We start from the raw sequence: 17,777 nt of genomic DNA on the forward strand, positions 1-17,777 counted from the left end.
ATTTATATTAGTACCTATTTTCTATTGATCGTCTAGGAGTTCTTGGGACCTTGATACAGTTAAATTGACCAGTAGCCTGTGACTACCGTGGTGGCGTAGTCGGGCGGCAGTGGTAAACACTTTCATTGATAAAAAAATATAAGTACCTATTTTTAGCTTCTCGTTAGCTGAAGTTCATGTAAAGACATCCCGCATTTTTACGTCTGCTACAGATTTGTTGACAAAACTGATTTACTTTAAATATAGAACATTTCACATTGAATTTAGATCATTAAAATTATAGGCAGTATGGGATTTAGTATTTATTTATAATATTTCTCGCTCAGAATGTTTTGAGGATAATATATCTGTGGCGGAGCATGGGTTTTTATCACTGAAGGCACGGGACAAGAGCATAAAAAGTAATCAACAAATAACAGCCACGCACATCCTCCTTATCCATAGTACAAAGGACAAAATAAAAAAATTGTGAAAGGTTTTATTTTAAACATTTTGCCGCCATCTAAGAGTGTCCCCCTCCCCGCTCCCTCGCCCTCATCCAGTCGTGCTATGACACGTCACTGTATAATACACAGGATAATTATGAAAAAAATATATTTATTTGTATAACATGACACAATATTATTCCAATTTAATTTACATCACATAATTTTCCGCGTTCTTTTAGTACCTACTAAAAGCGGAATATTTTGTGAGTTGAACAAATCGGATCTGTAATAGGGTACTGGATTCATTTTTGTTCTTTACTATTATCAAATATTTACGTTATATAAATTATGGGGTCGTCCATTAATTACGTGATGTTTTTTAGTGACTTTTTAACCCCCTTTCCCATCCCTGGTGATATGTGGTGAGGTTTTAGGTTAACACCTTTACCCCTTTTAAAACGAATTACACTCTCGCCGCTTCTCTTTCACCTTGCGCGGTTTTTCCCGAGAGCTGGCATCATTGTTTTATTTTAATCCTCCAGTGCAACCAGGAAGCCGAATTATTCAGTCTACATACACATACTAGTTTTCGCTCACGGCTCCGCCTACGTGATAGGTTTTTTCGTAGCAAAAGCTAGTAAATAATAATAGAGAGCGTCTATATTTTGTATTTGGGTGGGTATGTATATGTGTATTGTGTAGGTGTGTATAGAATCTACTAATATAACGCGATTGTGGACCGGGTACTTATGAGGCTAGATAGATTTGGTACATAGAAAGCCAATATCGAGCTGTGTTATCATAGTTTTTATACCAATAAAAGGATAGATCAAAGATTATTCAGACGCATTTTTTCAAAAATTACTACAGAATAAGGAAGTTGGCGGTGTGATACCCCTATGCCTCTGAAAGCACGTAAAGCTGTTGGTCCTACGTCTTGTATTTCTCCGCTTATGTTAGATTGCTCTCTCACCTGAATGTGAGAGTGAAGAAACAGAGAGTGCTTGTGTATTTCGCACACATTACTATAATATTTCCTGCGTACTTGGCTAATCTTCGTTGAGTTTGGCTCTAATTCGGCTAGAAAGGAATTAATCAGATCATAGATTTTTGTTTTGTTTACCGCAAGTGGAGTCGTGGCATACGATACTGCTTTACATTTCCTGTGCTATTTTGTTTTACTCAAACAAGGATAACCGCGGCCAGTAACGTGTCACAGTTGAGGCTGGGTAGCGACGCCGCCATGTTTCCCGTCGCTTTTGTGATTCTCTGGATAGTCTCGTCTCGTATCTATCTGTCTGTATGTACAAACTGTACAGGTAAGTGGGTTTTTATTATCATTGTACTCTATTCACTTGTGAAAACTTAATGAAAATCGGTTCAGTAGATAGTTTCCGAGACGTGCGTTAACAAACTAACCAAAAACAAAGAGAAAAGAATAAAAAAAAATATTGTTTTCTTTAAACTTTTCCGCCCTTCATTTTTAATACTTTTTTTATTAAGTAGTTACATTTTGCTGTTTTATTAAGTATAAGGCCAGGGGTGTCCTATTCCATCGATGTGGAAGAATCCGTCTTATTGCAATTAAGGGCGGACTTGTTTTGACGTATAGTAAGTGCAACTTTGTTCCCCAAGTTATAATTTTGTTTTATTGAGTTTTGTTCAGTAACAACCCGGAGTTTGGATTTCGTTACCAATTTAATACCTTAGTACTTTGAGTAGTTTGGAATGCGTAGTACATAATATTTATTATACCGATGTCGGTTTAGGACATAAAAATATCAAAATAAAAGTAACCTATGACTAAACTTGCCACGTCCCTACTCCCTACTCTTTATATTTATTGAATAAGATAATTATTGTATACCTATTTGTTATTTTAATGTAATAATAAAATATTTTCCTGTATTTGCTTACCACAAATATCTTTTAGATGACGATACCAATAAAATTATTTATTTCTTTTGAATGCTCTAAACTGTACATGAAGTAGGATGTAAAATTCATCAGGATTTTTTTTATCTGAACGGGTACAAATTGGCGGCGATAGCTGATTTAACTTAGTTGGAAGTGGAATGAAGTGGATGGATGGATAAGTGATATTTGGGTTTTTCTGCTCAATATCAGCCCGGAGTCTGGAATTTGTGCCCGATATGGCGATAGGCTCGCCCCCTATCACATCCTGGGACGGAACACACTCAGCGAAAGTGGGTGCCCTGGTTGCACCTCTGCATACCCCTTCGGGGATTATCACGCATTTATATGCGTGATGAAGTGTGGACTGCCCAGACGAAAGTCCGCAGTTTCTAAACCAAAGGGCAAGCACCTGTGACTTTAAAGTTATTTGTATATTCTTTGTGAATTATACCTATACGCTTCATGCCGAATCCATTCGGCACCGCGGTCGCCTGATTTTTACAATTTCTATGGACGACTTAACGCTGGTTCATAAGAGCGGAGTGTCCAACATAACCCTTCAGTCGTTCTTTAGGACAGACTGATCGAGGTTAGTTGTATAATCTGTGAAAACTAAAAATTTTGACATCTGATTTGTAACGAGCAGCGCCGTACCTGGGCTTGCATCTGTTGCCAATATTTAAATATTGCCGGCTTCTTCATAATAACAGTCAATGTTCCTGGTCATTTCTCGAAAATTACAACATATGATTTGTTCCCTCTTATGGATTTCACTTTTATTCTTCCTTTTATAAAATTCATCAAATAATCCGCTGGGAGTAACCAATAAACAAGTCATATAAGTATATTGGTTGCTATTATTGCGACGAGGTTTTACCTCGAGGGTTTACCCTTATACTATGCAAATTCCCGTTGAATAATGTTTGGGTAAATTATATTTTAATCATAATGTATGTGGTTTGTTCCTATCGAAGTTTTAACTGGAGCAATTTTACAAATACTCGAACAACCTTGTTATCTATAAGTAGAATAAATAATATGTTGTACATAGATGTTCTGTCTCATATTGGCACATAGTTTATTTGTACCTAATACATAAATCCACATATAAGAAGAAAAAACCACCAAAGCGAGCTACGTAAGTGTGTCGCGTTCCGGGATCAGTCTGTGTATGTACCTATATTCGGTTTTGAATAGGTCGATGAAATGTGTGAGGGATAATTAATAATTTTTAGTCACTCGATACTGTATCTGGCTTTTGGACGTATTTCCAATTGATGAAGTATGTTGCAGTCACTTTGCTGTGACACAATTTAAAGAATTAAAGCTACGTTTAATAATGTTGATAAACAAACCATTTAGTCAAGCTAAAAGAGGTAAGCGGAGAAACATGGATGAAGATAACAGCCCGCGACTTTGTTTTAATATTACTGAGCACGTTTTTCATTTGTTTTCTGGTGTATGCAGAGAGTTTAAACCACTATATTTAGCAAGAATTGAAGGTTACATATCAATACTAATGTTCTTTTCAGATGAACGACAGAAAATGATATTAAAATATGATTCAGTTGTACTAAACGGTGTAAGTACACTGATATGTGAAAGCACTGAATTCCACTTGAAGGACAAATGGCCAACCGTGATAATTCTGAGTGGGACTCAAAAAGTTTGGAAACATAAGTAAGTTTTACGCTATGCATTTGATAAAAGTTTGAGAAATGGAACAGTGGGTCTTTCAATAGGGTAATCGATAACCACCACCCATGAACATAGACGATGTCGAAGTTGGTGTTGGAGAGAAAAGACTAGACAATTTAGACCCGATGCATACGGAGCATAATAGTATAATGCGCGCCTTTCGGGCGTTAAGGTCCTATACCGAGCAAAAGGGCTTGAGTATTCGCTCTGTACAATTAGGGACGGCGGCGCATTAACGACGCGTGGAAGTATGCAGAGATCTTGCAAATTAATACGATGTCTTCTATAGGAGATGCACGAAATCAATAAATATAGTAGCATTTTTATAATGAAATTATCGAACCAATGTCCACATTTAAAAAAATTTAAACAGCCAAAGTAAAGATAAATTATTGAAGAAATATGTATGATGTTATTTTTTTTGTATATGTATTATATATTTCCAATATATAACTAAGAATACGGTTAACGCGCTGTTTTGCTGATGGCGCCGTCTTATCGTCTTCATGTGCTTGAAAGAAATAAGAACACAATTACCGTTTAATTTTCCGCATGACCCAGGTTCTCAGTTTCTTATATACTTTATATATATATATATATATATTCTGTATAAATAATGTGCACTAAAACTGTTGAAAATAGTAATGTACCGTATATAAAGCATCGTGTAGCGAAGGATGTTCTCGTGTTTTCAGGTGTTACTATGACAATAGAAAAGAATGGGATGTTACAACATTTATAAACACACCAGAGGGCGCTGTAGGGAATGTAAGTAATTCCATTTAGTAAACTATCTAAAAAAAAACATGTTGGTTAAGACCTGTTTATAAAGTTAAATGGCCATATAAAAATACATCTATTCTGATTTGTGTACTTTCAGCTAATTATTTAAATATTTTTATTATACCATAAATTGAGATCGTAGAAAATATATCTATAATCACTAAGGCCAAAAGAAAAAAAAATAGAAATGACAAATGCTAACGATAAGCCAATCGCTAGGATATGTCATTCCCATAGATAACCTTAGCGTTAACGATTGTAGAAAGTAATCTTGGCTATGGGCAATGGTATACTTAGTAATAATAAGTAGACTCCAAACATGACCTCTTCTAGGCTGGGTAAAGCAACTAAGTAAGTAGTTTTATACAATCTGCAGCATCCAGGACTAAAATTATCATTATGTTTCATTCAGTGCCGGATTTATATTTTTTATAAGTGTAGGCCACTTTATTTCCACCGCCCCATGTAGGTAGGTTTATGTATGTAGGTTTCTCAGATGCTTAATAATTTTCCATTTGTTTGTATTATGGAAGGCACTAAAGTTAAATAAACGAATGATTAATTAAATCGAGTGAGGGTCCTCTGAAACTTTGTTGCCTCTAAGGGGCTGCCGCCCACAGGCCGCGGCCTATACGGCTTATTTACAAATCCAAGACTGGTTGCATTGCAGGTGACGACATTCGTAAAAGGGCTAAGTAAAAAGCACAGTTGCATATTTTATTTACATAAAAATATTAATATGATTGAACCCCAAGTACAGTTAGAGGACGGGAACTACACGAAACTGAATTGTTCATTCAAAATTCATATGAAGTATAATTGGAGTAAGTATGATTATTTTTAAATACGTACAGTCAGCAACAAAAGTATATAACCAAATTCAAAACGTACAACAGTTCTATTTGTTTATTTAAGAAACGAGATTATTGCCAAAGACTCAAAATTATATACAGGCGAATTGAAGTATTGAATTTGTTCAGCAAATTTTGTGGCTGACTGGACAATACCTACGCTTTAATACCAACACATTAATATACTATTAATAAATTGCAACATGCTAGGTTAAATACCTAAGTCTGCCAACAAAAAAATATGAGTTTTAGATAGAATAAAACAGCTGAGTTAACGATAGTGGAATGTAGGCTTACCGGTCGCGCCTCTAATATCTCAACGCGAATAAAAGGCGTGGGCAGATATTTATATTAAAGGGTTGGATCTTAGATTAAACAGTGTAAGTTTGAGGATTTTACCACTGTGGGGGGTTAAGGGGAATGTAAGTGGTGGAAGGGACTATCCCTTCACCCTACATATCGAAATCCGGGCTGTGATTTAAGATATTTACTATATTAAATAAAACAACAATTGTCCTACAAGAAATGAAAACTTTATTTATTTATTTATTACTCAGAGGCGGCCTTTGGGGGTGGCGAACCGGGCAACCGCCCGGGGCTTCGCCCTTACAGAGGCCTCGCGCGGTGCCTCACAGGACTTTTTTTTACGTTCTTACCGACGAAACTGTTAAAAAAGGGGAACGTTTTTTTACTCTGCCCGGGGCTTCGCGTCTGTTCCTTTTTGCTTTCGCCTGGGGCCTTGCGTCGTTCAGGGCCGTCGCTGTTTATCACAACTGCCCATATAACGATCATCAGTCTTTGTAGAGTCTCTAACGCTCTATACCTTTATACCAGCATACTAGCCCAGAACCCTGCGGTAATCATACTGCAGACGCCTGCGCTTAAAGGATGCTCTTGGCATCAAACAAGCTCAAATCTCGACATTGCCGTGTTAAACTCTGAAATCTCATGATTTCTTTATTTTTCAGAAAATTTAACACTTCACATCAACTCAGAACCAATGAAAATAAAACCAGTGTTCGATTTGAAAGAAGTGGATACTAAATATGTGTACGAATTCGTCGAAAATGAATTAGTAAATGTACAATGCAATAAACCGACTCAAGAACACGGACGTCTACATTTCGTGTATTCACGCAATAACTGTAAGTATTATAAAAATTAAACTATTTTTCGGATTTTATCGCGTTTTAATATTTTAGTTTTCTCCCGACGTTTCGAAGACTTTGCAGCCTTTGTGGTCACGGGGGGGACTGAGGTGAACTTATCTGCATAGTTAAAGTTACAAAGGTGGTTCGATCTACGCAGAATGAGCTCACAGTGTCTTGAAGTCTTCTGGGTTCCGATTTAATTAAATGTAGAACTGGATCCCAGGCTTGTGCAAGCTTCCAACCATCTTCCCTATTTTTTATTATTGTTGATCCATATTTAGATAAATCAATTAAAATTTATGTGATTTGTATAGCGTGACCAGAAAATTAAAAAGCCTCGCTATGTTGTGGTAAAATTTGGAAATTATTTCTTGCACTGACACGTAAACTTACCAACGAAAAGACAAAACTGGCGCCAACTAGCCAGGTTTTTTATTTCCCTGGTCGGGTTATGAAACGTCGTCATTTAAAATAGGTATGTACTTAAATATTTTTTCAGTCAATTACTCCAGTGATATAAAATCTCGGGACTCTGTCTCCTTCGATGTTTTATTGGGAATAAAACAAAATTATAGTCATGTGGATTGCGTATTCTCAAAACAAAGTGATACCATCACGTTAAGGATCTACTTTCTTTTGATAAATCGTAAGTAATTTATACGTATTTAAAGGCAAGCGACTTCTGTCGATAGTACTTAGGCTGTAAATTATTATTTATTGGAAAAGTGATAATAAAAAAACTCAGAAATAACAACTTAAATAAATAATATGATCTACATAAAAACTCTAGCCATTCATAACGGAAAAGAAGTTTTAAATAACATTTAAGATTCCATATCTGGTAATAATTTCAACCTAAAATCCGCGCCTTTGCACCTTCTAGGATCCTATTATACGCTGAACCGATACTTGTGTTGCCATTACTTAACAGAGCCGTCCTCCAGCGCCCCAATGCTCTCCTTAAACATATAAATGTTTTTCTGCCCTCACTTATAATCAGTTTTTATTTGGGTATCGGACCCACAGTCAACAACGGGGGAATCCTGCGTATAGTATACTGGAATCCCTCGGATCTGAATCTGAAGTCCTTAGCGACTGCAGGGCCCTAGAAGAAACTTGGGAGGGGATAGCTGTGAAGGAAGTGTGGGAGAATCTATGCCCTATTAATGGAGACAGTGAATTTTTAGAAACAGACAATAAGTGTTAGTTTCCCCTCCAAGTTTTCGATTGACATTAAACCTAATATCACCATGCCTGGCTTTGAGAAGGAAGCTTGGAAAAGGAAAACCTCTTAGGATTGGAGGAGGGAAGGCCAAGAAATGTTCACGAGCCGTTATAGGCCTCAATGTGAATTGACATCCATGAGGTATACATAGTTAACTGTGTGGCTAGGGCCGCGACAAATGTCCCTCCCTGCATTCAGTGTGGAGACCAAGCGCACAAGAATTGCCTCTAGTGGAACAGTTATTATTTGACTATAATATTTGTCCACTTACCCGGTACAATAGCGCTCTGAGGTCCTGGGTTCGAATCCCGGGTCGGGCAAAGTGATATTTGGGTTTTTTCTGCTCAGTATCAGCCCGGAGTCGGGAATTTGTGCCCGATATGGCGATAGGCTCGCCCCCTATCACATCATGGGACGGAACATACTTGGCGAAAAGTGGGTGCCCTAGTTGCGCCTCTGCATACCCCTTCGGGGATAAATGCGTGATGTTATGTATGTATATTTGTCCACTTCCTGCATTTTGTGTTGCTTACAGGAAAAGCAATCCGAGTGAATGGTTTGGCTATAAGGCGACAAGGGGACAATCTGTTTTATGAGTACGATCAAGATCTGCCTTCCGTGTGCTGTGTAGGTGAGTTGAGTGAACTATTCCAGTTTCTTGATGATATTTGTATCCACCAGGAGAACGACGACCATTTCCAAGGTGTAAAATCTGTGATAGGTCGCGAAAGTGCATTGCGTTCCGGGATCAGCTTCTGAATATTCAGTCGATTTATTTAAAATACTGGTGGGGGATGATCATCTTTGGTTAGTGGAAGCTCTATCGATGAAACATGTAATGGGAAAATTTTATTTACCCACTACTTTTGTAGATACTATTGTAACACTAATCAACAAAACAGACAAGTATCAAGAGTTTGACGCCCAAGCGAAGTGCAGTGTGGAGGGTAAAAATAAGACTCTAATTATTACGAAGAATATTCCTGCAAGTGGTATGTTATTCTACTAATCTTAATAATTTGAAATTGTAAAGATGTTTGTAAAAATGAACTTATAAACGGCAAAAAGGTTCAGGTTGAAGTAAGACCCAGTAAAACCTATTTCTGTAGGTACCTATATTAAAGTACACCGTGGGAAGTTTATCATATACTTACGTAAAACGAGTTTACTACGGTCAATGCTTTGAATAAAAATTAGTTATAAATATAAACAGTGTACTTGTAAAACCCGAAGTTGAGCGCCAATGTGAGCGCATACACCCAGTCAATCAGCGGTGGAATTGATATAATGATATTATGCTTTATATTTCACTGTTAAGATATCAAGAGCCACTTAAATGTCTTTACAGGTTTTTTCATCGAAGGTTTGTCTATTAAAAACTTGGTACTAAAAACATGCGACGCGAAATTCTGTTTAATATACTATGAGTACACAGACGGCGACGTGCTGAAATTGAAGGGATCTTCTGATAATGTCATCTGCGATCGAAACGGTATGTATGCAATCCCTTTTTTTATGTTCGCGGAGAGTGTCCCTTATTACTACCGCCCAGCCTTCGTGGGGGGTGACTGAGCGGTTATGCTGGGGTAACCGTGCCTTACGGCCCGGCGTTGAGCCGCCCGGATTTGTTGACCACCTTCGGGCGACCGCCGGGCCGAGTCCCTAACCCTATGTACAACTCACCTATGTATACTTTCCTGGATTTATAAATAGGCCGTATAGGCCGCAGTCTATGGGCGACAGCCTCTTAGGGGCGGCAGATTTCAGAGGACGCTTAATTGTTCGTTTATTTAACTTTAGTGCCTTAAGTATTTTAGAAACCTACATACATACGTACATAAACCTATCTACATGGAGCGGCGGAAATAAAGTGGCCTACACTCATAAAAAATATAAATCACTGGCACTGAATGTATGAAGCGCAAATCGGAACCAACTTCTTCAACAATTATATTAGCGCAAAGACTAGTTATTTGTAGTCCGGATAACAGGGCCAAATTAGTGCTCCAAAAGTGATTACTGTTATAATAATGCATTACAACTCTATGGTAATTTATATATTTTTTTAGACGTCTGTCAATAAAGACAATTAATAAAAACCGTGATCCAAAATAGCTGTATTAATTAATTACATGCAAGATATAACAATTACCAATTAGTAAGTTATCTTATTTGAAATGTCTGTGTGACAAGGTGTCACAGCGTCCTATAATATTAATACAAATATAACATACTTATAGAAAATAAGCTAACATGCGCCTTAAAAACGTGCAAATCATGATATGGAAAAAATATAAACTATATTATATTGTTTTGCTATTACACGATAGATTGAGTAACCAGAGCATGTGCGCAATATATTTGTATGACAATCTTTCCAATGTCCGCTCTGTATAATCTTTGAACTATTTGTATTTGTGAAATGTGTCGCGCCAACAAGCCGACAGCGTCTGTGTGACATATAGTCTGTTCAGAAACAGAACCGTCGTGGGATTTGAGGTCGCTACTGTTCTTAATTACCTCTTTTGTTCAATTCTAGTATGTTTCTATACAAAATACCTTAAAAACAACACGCAAGATCGTTTATAACAAGGCAATACGACATTACAAATGAGTTTAACATTTACCAAATGGCGCGGAAGGGTTGCTATGTAAAATTCGAAACTTAGTTCACTTTTCGGCCACGACGGTTCTCTTTCTGAACAAACTATATAAATTAGTTATCTGACTACCTGGACCGGGAATATCAACGGTCTTTAATCATTAATAGAACAAGTTACGTCCGACTTGACTTCAAAAAGCCTTCATCTGTAATGTGTCAACTATATGGTGCCGTTTTTGTAATTAATTCAAATATGTTTTTTATACCTACAGATTATCTATCTTCAAATGGTTATTATGTACTTCCGATGAAATTTGATGATGACATGAAAAGTATAACTTGTTTTATTGCCGGTAACACAGACCACAAAACTACAGTAAAATTCCTCGTTTCTGAAAAAACAAAAGAAGATCAAAATCCCGAAATCACAGGTAAATATTGTTTTCTTATTTATCGGATGAGAGCACCTTTTTTATTTTATTTTTTTTAACACTGGGAAATCCGTTTACGGATTTCTGCCGGACTCGCCGGTATAAACCTTTCTCTCTCCTGAGAGCACCTGGCGAGTTGCGACATATTATACTTTGTTGGATGGCCGTCTCATCGGACCATGGGAGAGAAAGGAACAGAGAGAGCATATATGTGTTGCAAACACACTTGTGCACTATGATATGTCCTGCGTACTTGGCTGATTTCCGTTGAGATTGGCTGCCGTGACCGAAATTCGGTTAGACAGGAATCATTGTTTGAAAATTGATAGATTTTATTCTGTGGCAGTTTAATTGGAAAATTGAATCCAACTTTGCAGCAGGCGATGATTCGAACGGGAGTTCTGAAGATAGTAATAATATTGCGACAGGTTCCAATTCTGGATATTCTCCAACCAAAGGTAAGTTATGGTCGCTGAAGGCTGAAAACTATAGAAGCTATTTTAATCTTCATAGATCAGAATAGGTAGAGTTCCTTCTGATAATAACTCCATGATATGGGTATTATAACAAAATTCCTTGCCCTGTCTCTCCTTTTCACCTGGGTCCTGCAGTTGCTGAGCCAGGGGATTCCAATATTCCATTCGCAGGTTTCTCCTAGTGTTGGCTACAGGGTCCGAAACCAAAAAAACTAAACATATAAAACAATATACATCATCTTGAAAAACTTATTAGTAGTAGATATTGTTTTTTACTTTATGTTTTAAGAGAATGATTTAAATAATATAAACGTCGCTTCGAGAAAACACGTATCAGAAGGAAATATGTAAGTCGTGGATTAATATTTTGGACTAATATCATAATATTATAACGATTAAGTTTTGTAGGTATTGCTGTAACGAATTCTCTTAGAGTAGTAGAAGTGGCTTTAGGGCGCGTAAAAATAATTACTCTTTATTAATATTTATTTCGTTCGAAACTTACACTTTTTTATTTACATCTAAGGCTCAAGTAACTTATTGTAAAGTGTTATTTTCAATTAGATAAGTATGTGTTTCATTTAGTAACGCGATGTCAAAATGTCCCTGTATAGACCCCTCTCCACTTATCATCGGGTGCAGAAGGCTCATTTTACCATACATAATAACATCACGCATTTATCCCCGAAGGGGTATGCAGAGGCGCAACTAGGGCACCCACTTTTCGCCAAGTATGTTCCGTCCCATGATGTGATAGGGGGTGAGCCTATCGCCATATCGGACACAAATTCCAGACTCCGGGCTGATACTGAGCAGAAAAACCCAAATATCACTTTGCCCGACCCGGGATTCGAACCCAGGACCTCAGAGCGCTATTGTGCCGGACATGCAATACAACTACGCCACTGAGGCAGTCATTTTACCGCACCCGCATAAAAAGTAAATCTGAATTCTCTCTACCTAATCCTTTCATCATTATCATCATTGGCTGGATGTCCACTGCTGAACATTGGCCTCCCAAAATATTTCCAGAGCGACCTATTGTAAGTGGCCCGCATCCATTGCTGGCATAATTCCTATCCTTTATCGTTATTTTATTTCCTTCCCAATCGGTAACGCGATCTTGCTTCTTGTTGTATTGTGGACAGTTATGGAAAATTGATTGCTATATCTATGTCAAAAATTCGATAAAAATTCCATCTATTTTGATCTATGGGCGTCTTGGTTTCAACATTAACATTCGTTTTTTATTTTAGGTGAAAATTTCTTTGAGGACCATCTTAAGCTTTTAGTGGGGATTGGATTATTCCTCATTATACTATTGTTGGTGTTAGCTAGTGTCGTCTGCCTACTCAGAAAGCGAAGGAAGCCAACCACAGAGGTATGTCTTACACCACAATTTCGGAAACTAACTGGTTTTGTAAATGACTTCCAAAAAAGGAAGAGGTTCTGAATATGTGTATTTGTATTATTTTGAAAGTAGTAATTAGAGTTAGGTCTCATGAATTTTCGCTAATAAAAATCTTGTATACCTTCATTCAATTAAAGTACCTATATAGTAAAATAATTGATTTCAACGGTAAAGTAATTGCCAATATGTTTTTTTTTATGTTATAGGGGGAAATGTATATACATATATGTCTTAATTTAATGTACTGCTTTGTCATGAAAGCTGTTTGATTCCGTACGTCTATATATACATTACAGTGGCGAAGGTCCATAAAACCCGGCTTTCCTTTCGTAATTTATGTAAAATCTACATATCATTAGAACAGTTTGCAGACAGCATTCATGCAGATTAGTACCTAATACCTATATGTTGTGTCGGGTTCCCTTATGGACAATTTCACCCTTCGCACCTCATCACTACATAGTATAAAACAAAGTCGCTTTCTCTGTCCCTATGTGTGCTTAAATCTTTAAAACTACGCAACGGATTTTGATGCGGTTTTTTTTAATAGATATAGTGATTCAAGAGGAAGGTTTATATGTATAATAATAACATCCATTAAATAGTGGAGAAATACTGTTATTTTGTTATGTTATACCCGTGCGAAGCCAGAGCGGGCCGCTATGTTTTTATATACAACGTTCACAGTTTTTCTGTAGTGTATTTAGTATCAGCATTGCACCCGTGCGAAGCCGGGGCGGGTCGCTATACATTATAAATGCAAAACTAACTGTCAGTCAGTTACGCTTTGATGGCTGAACCACTGAACCGAGTTTGATGAAATTTTGTACGGAGTAGGAAATCTTGAAACATAAGTTTCGACATAGGTTCCTTTTAACCCAGATTAAGTATATAGGGCCATTCTATCAGGAAGTCGCGAGCAATACACAGTGATCCACAAAAATATTTCAATTGCGATAATTGTTTCAGGGTGTACAGTCGGACGTAGATTACGTCAACTTAGACCATAAAAACATTGAGCAATTCCCAAAGCGATTGAACACTGATGTGTACCTTAAACCGGAAGAATCTAGCGACTACTCCGTCCCGGTGGATAACAGCATCGATGCGAACCTGTACAGCGTGCCGTACAAACCCAAGCCTAACGAAGAACTTTACGCCAAACCAGTGCCGAAGAACCAACGCTATGTCAACGGCGATGAAGTCAAATATGCAGCAATTGTGTTTAAAAAACCTGAATGTACGTACTCCAATGTCAATAAAAAAGGCAACACAGAGTGTGCGTACGCGCAAGTGCAAGTCAGACCTGAAGACATGTACGCTCAAGCGCAGCCGAAAGGTGAAAGAAACAAAGGCTCTCATCCGACGGATCTTAATAGTGCGGACTACGTTGAACCTAGTTACTGTGAGGTTGGCGCTTTAAGGAAATAAGTTTTTTTACAGGAGCAAAGGAGTAAGTTCAACTGATAGTGACGATAGACATGTATATTACGTGAATCGCCGCGTATTGCTGATCTGAAGCGTAGGAATAACCTTTTGTGAATATGTACGTCGTAACGTTGTGAAAAAATAAACGTAACCGATAGTTTATAGTTTAGTTAGTTAACGGATTATACCAAATATTATAATAGTCTTACCCCCTTATTGATAAACATTATTTATCTAAGGACGGAGCTGTGGTAACAAGACTGTTTCTCAGTGTTGACGGCATGGCAGCCTTAGAAGTCCGTAGACATGGGCCACTGTTATAGGCTAATATTGAGATACAACTTTAATCTAGTTGGCTGTCAGATAAACAAAGCTGAGACACAGACTTGTTATGACAGCAATGCTCCGTCCTTAGATAAATAACGTTTACGAATACGGCCGATAATGTTTACGTACCTAGCATATTTATTGATGGATACATGTGGAGTAAGGTTGTGATCAGTTGTACTCAACTTTTATTTTAGTCGCGCCTCAAACACGTTTAAATAAGGTGCCCTGAGTTAGAGAGTCAAGTCGTTGACCTATGTAATTGTTTAAAAACGAAATTATATTCCAATATTTTAATAAAAAGTATTTCTTTGAAGGTCAGTTTACTGTTCAGTGATTTTGGGTCAAGTTTCTTAAACATTAGTTAATTTTTTTCGTGATTGAGTACTAATTATGAACGGGTTCAAAATATGCATTTATACCTAGTCTTGCCATAAATATTGTAATAAAGAAAAAAGAAAATTGTTAACTGCAAATAACATTTATTACTTTTACAGTGTGTCAGTTTAATACATAAATATAAAACAATTAAAAATATAAAAAGCTTATTCGAAGTGGTCTCCATTGGCTGCAATACAGTCCTTTAAACGATGAGGCCAGTTATCAATAGAAGCACGCACTCTTTCCATGGGAAAATTCTTCACTGCCAATCGTATAGATTGTTTTAGGGACTCCAAATTATCATGGCGTTTAGAGCAAGCTGTACTCTCTAAAACTGACCACAAATCATAATCCAGCGGATTAAGATCGGGACTAGACGACGGCCAGTCTTCAGCTCTGATGAAGTCCGAAACGTTCGATTCCAACCAAGACTGCGTGGACCGAGCTTTATGACCCGGCGCCGAGTCTTGCTGGAAGGACCATACTTGGTTATTGAACATGGTGATGTTAAGGGGCTTAACTACCTTCTCAAGAATGGTATCTTGATACACTTGTGCCGATGTTTTGATACCTTTTTCACAAAAATATGGCTCAGTCACTCCTTCATAGCTAACACCCCACCAAACCATCACTGAAGTCGGATAATGTCCACGTTGCACTCTGTCGACTAATTGGGAAGCTTCCTTAGAGCTTTGAGCATAAATACGGTCATTTTGTTTGTTAAAATGTTGCTCAATTGTAAAAATTTTCTCATCCGTAAACAAAATTTTTCTGTGACCTCCCTTTGCGTACCGCTTCAGTAGTTGTTTCGATTTTACCACCCTATTCTTCTTTAAATTATCAGTTAAGAAATGGCCAGTGCGTCTCTTATAGGCTGCAAGTCCTAAGTCATCTTTTAAAATACGCGACATGGTTCTAGGTGCTATCTTCATTTCCCGAGATAAAATCTTTTGCTTTCGGACAGGATTTCTTCGAATTCTTTCCCTTACTGCTTTGACCACCTTTTTCGTACGAACACTACGTGGACGGCCAGATCTTTTCTGTCACAAACAGAGGAGGTCTCATTGTACCTATTAATAGCCCGGTACACAAACATTTTACTAATACCAAGTGTATGGAGAGTTTTAAAAATTGCATTTGGCTCCATACCTACTTTGTGTAATGCTATCACAGCGATTCGGTTCTCTTTATCACCCCACACCATTTTAATATCGCAAAATATTTTACAATGTATTGGCGCCAAAATGAGAAAACACAATGAACAATCGTATAAAAATGACAGATTCGAAATTCAAATGTAATATTTTTTTATAATTAAGTGTAACAGTATTTATGGCCAGACTAAGTATATTGTCTGCTAGGTCTGGTTGGTGGTGTAAAAGGTTAAGGCCCCAAGTGAAGTGTATTTCGATTCCTGACGGCTTCTCTTTCGTAAGTTATGTAAAGTCTAATTTTCATAAAAACGGTTTGCAGACCACAATTATGCATATCATATCCAAATCAATTTATTTTGTACAAAACATCGTATAAATTATGATGATGTATTTCATGTGCAACATGTTTCATCGCTTCAACAGTATGCAAATTTTTATATACGTACTTATAATTAGAGCTCGTAGTTACAAAATAGTAGCTCGTAGTTAAATTACCTATTATTAATAAAAAAAAAATAACTATGTTGTTATTCTTATTTGTATAAGAGGTCTATCATGCTATTATATCTATAACTTTTTTAAATACAGTTTACGGTATTTATATTAGTAGTACCTTTATGTTGTGTCGGGTTACCTTTGGAAAATGTCACGCTTCGCTATTGCTGTACATACCAATTAAAATGATTTCCTAAAATGTTATTGCGATAGCTGTTTAATTGACTATTTCATCCATTCGAACTCCCCCTCTTTGTCCCTATGTTCGCCATAGCCAAAATGTTCTTAGCTTAAGTTTTAACTCTTGTATATATTGCCGATATTTTACCAAATTAATAAATGATGTAACCAATTGCAAACTTTTAATCACTAAAAAGTGTTTTTGAAATTCCGGTTAGAATTCTTTTTTTTTCATTTTTTTTTTAGCAAACAATCCCCACGTGACTACGAAGGTTGCAAGGTCTTCGAAACGTCGGGAGAAAAAAATAATATAAAAAACCGCGACAAAATCTGAAAACTAGTTTACCCATAACATGAATATATGAGTTCAATTAAAATTAGCGGTTCGTGTATTTTTCTAAGGTTATATTTAACCCACTGCCTACTCTCCTGAATCTTAGATATAGAATCCCCCTCCTAAACATTTGTGGAGAGACCATTTCTACTGGCGTGATCATTATAAAGGTCGAAGCAAGCCTAACATGTCTCTCTACACTCTACAGTATTCGATTTTGTGCTACGTTCGTAGTCCGTAGCTAATGCGTAGCTCTGTATCTCGTCTAGTGGCTGGCTTGAATCGTAGTTCATTTTTATAGCAAACATGTTATTCAATTTTCTCTAAACTTTTTTTTATTGCATTGAATGAAGAGACGAGCTTGACGTTCGTCTTATGGTAAGCGATACGACCGCCCATAAACAGAAGAAGCACCATCCAACACTTTAAACCACAGGGTATTGTTTGGTATTCTACTGCGCTCGCCATCCTGAGACATGAGATGTTAAGTATTAAGTCCAGTAGT

At 37.1% G+C, this 17,777-nt stretch overlaps 1 protein-coding gene across 1 annotated transcript; it reads left to right on the top strand.

The window, feature by feature from the left end:
• Positions 1 to 1,611: 1,611 nt before the first annotated feature.
• On the top strand, positions 1,612 to 15,049 carry LOC115446419. The gene is made up of 13 exons (XM_037444303.1): positions 1,612 to 1,747; positions 3,878 to 4,025; positions 4,739 to 4,811; positions 5,497 to 5,650; positions 6,646 to 6,822; positions 7,328 to 7,474; positions 8,589 to 8,684; positions 8,926 to 9,045; positions 9,402 to 9,545; positions 10,928 to 11,086; positions 11,464 to 11,544; positions 12,819 to 12,943; positions 13,943 to 15,049. Exons 1-13 carry the CDS (start codon positions 1,672 to 1,674, stop codon positions 14,402 to 14,404), a joined length of 1,962 nt encoding a protein of 653 aa, XP_037300200.1. The 5' UTR covers positions 1,612 to 1,671; the 3' UTR covers positions 14,405 to 15,049.
• The last annotated feature ends 2,728 nt before the right edge of the window (positions 15,050 to 17,777 follow it).

This window comes from Manduca sexta, chromosome 28 (genome assembly GCF_014839805.1).
Source record: "Manduca sexta isolate Smith_Timp_Sample1 chromosome 28, JHU_Msex_v1.0, whole genome shotgun sequence".
Classification (NCBI taxonomy): domain Eukaryota; kingdom Metazoa; phylum Arthropoda; class Insecta; order Lepidoptera; family Sphingidae; genus Manduca; species Manduca sexta.

Coding starts and splice junctions, on each gene's coding strand:
- LOC115446419 (XM_037444303.1), top strand. CDS start 1,672: ATGTTTCCCGTCGCTTTTGTGATTCTCTGGATAGTCTCGTCTCGTATC. Junction 4,026..4,738: donor CAAAAAGTTTGGAAACATAA/GTAAGTTTTACG, acceptor TCGTGTTTTCAG/GTGTTACTATGACAATAGAA. Junction 12,944..13,942: donor GAAGGAAGCCAACCACAGAG/GTATGTCTTACA, acceptor TAATTGTTTCAG/GGTGTACAGTCGGACGTAGA.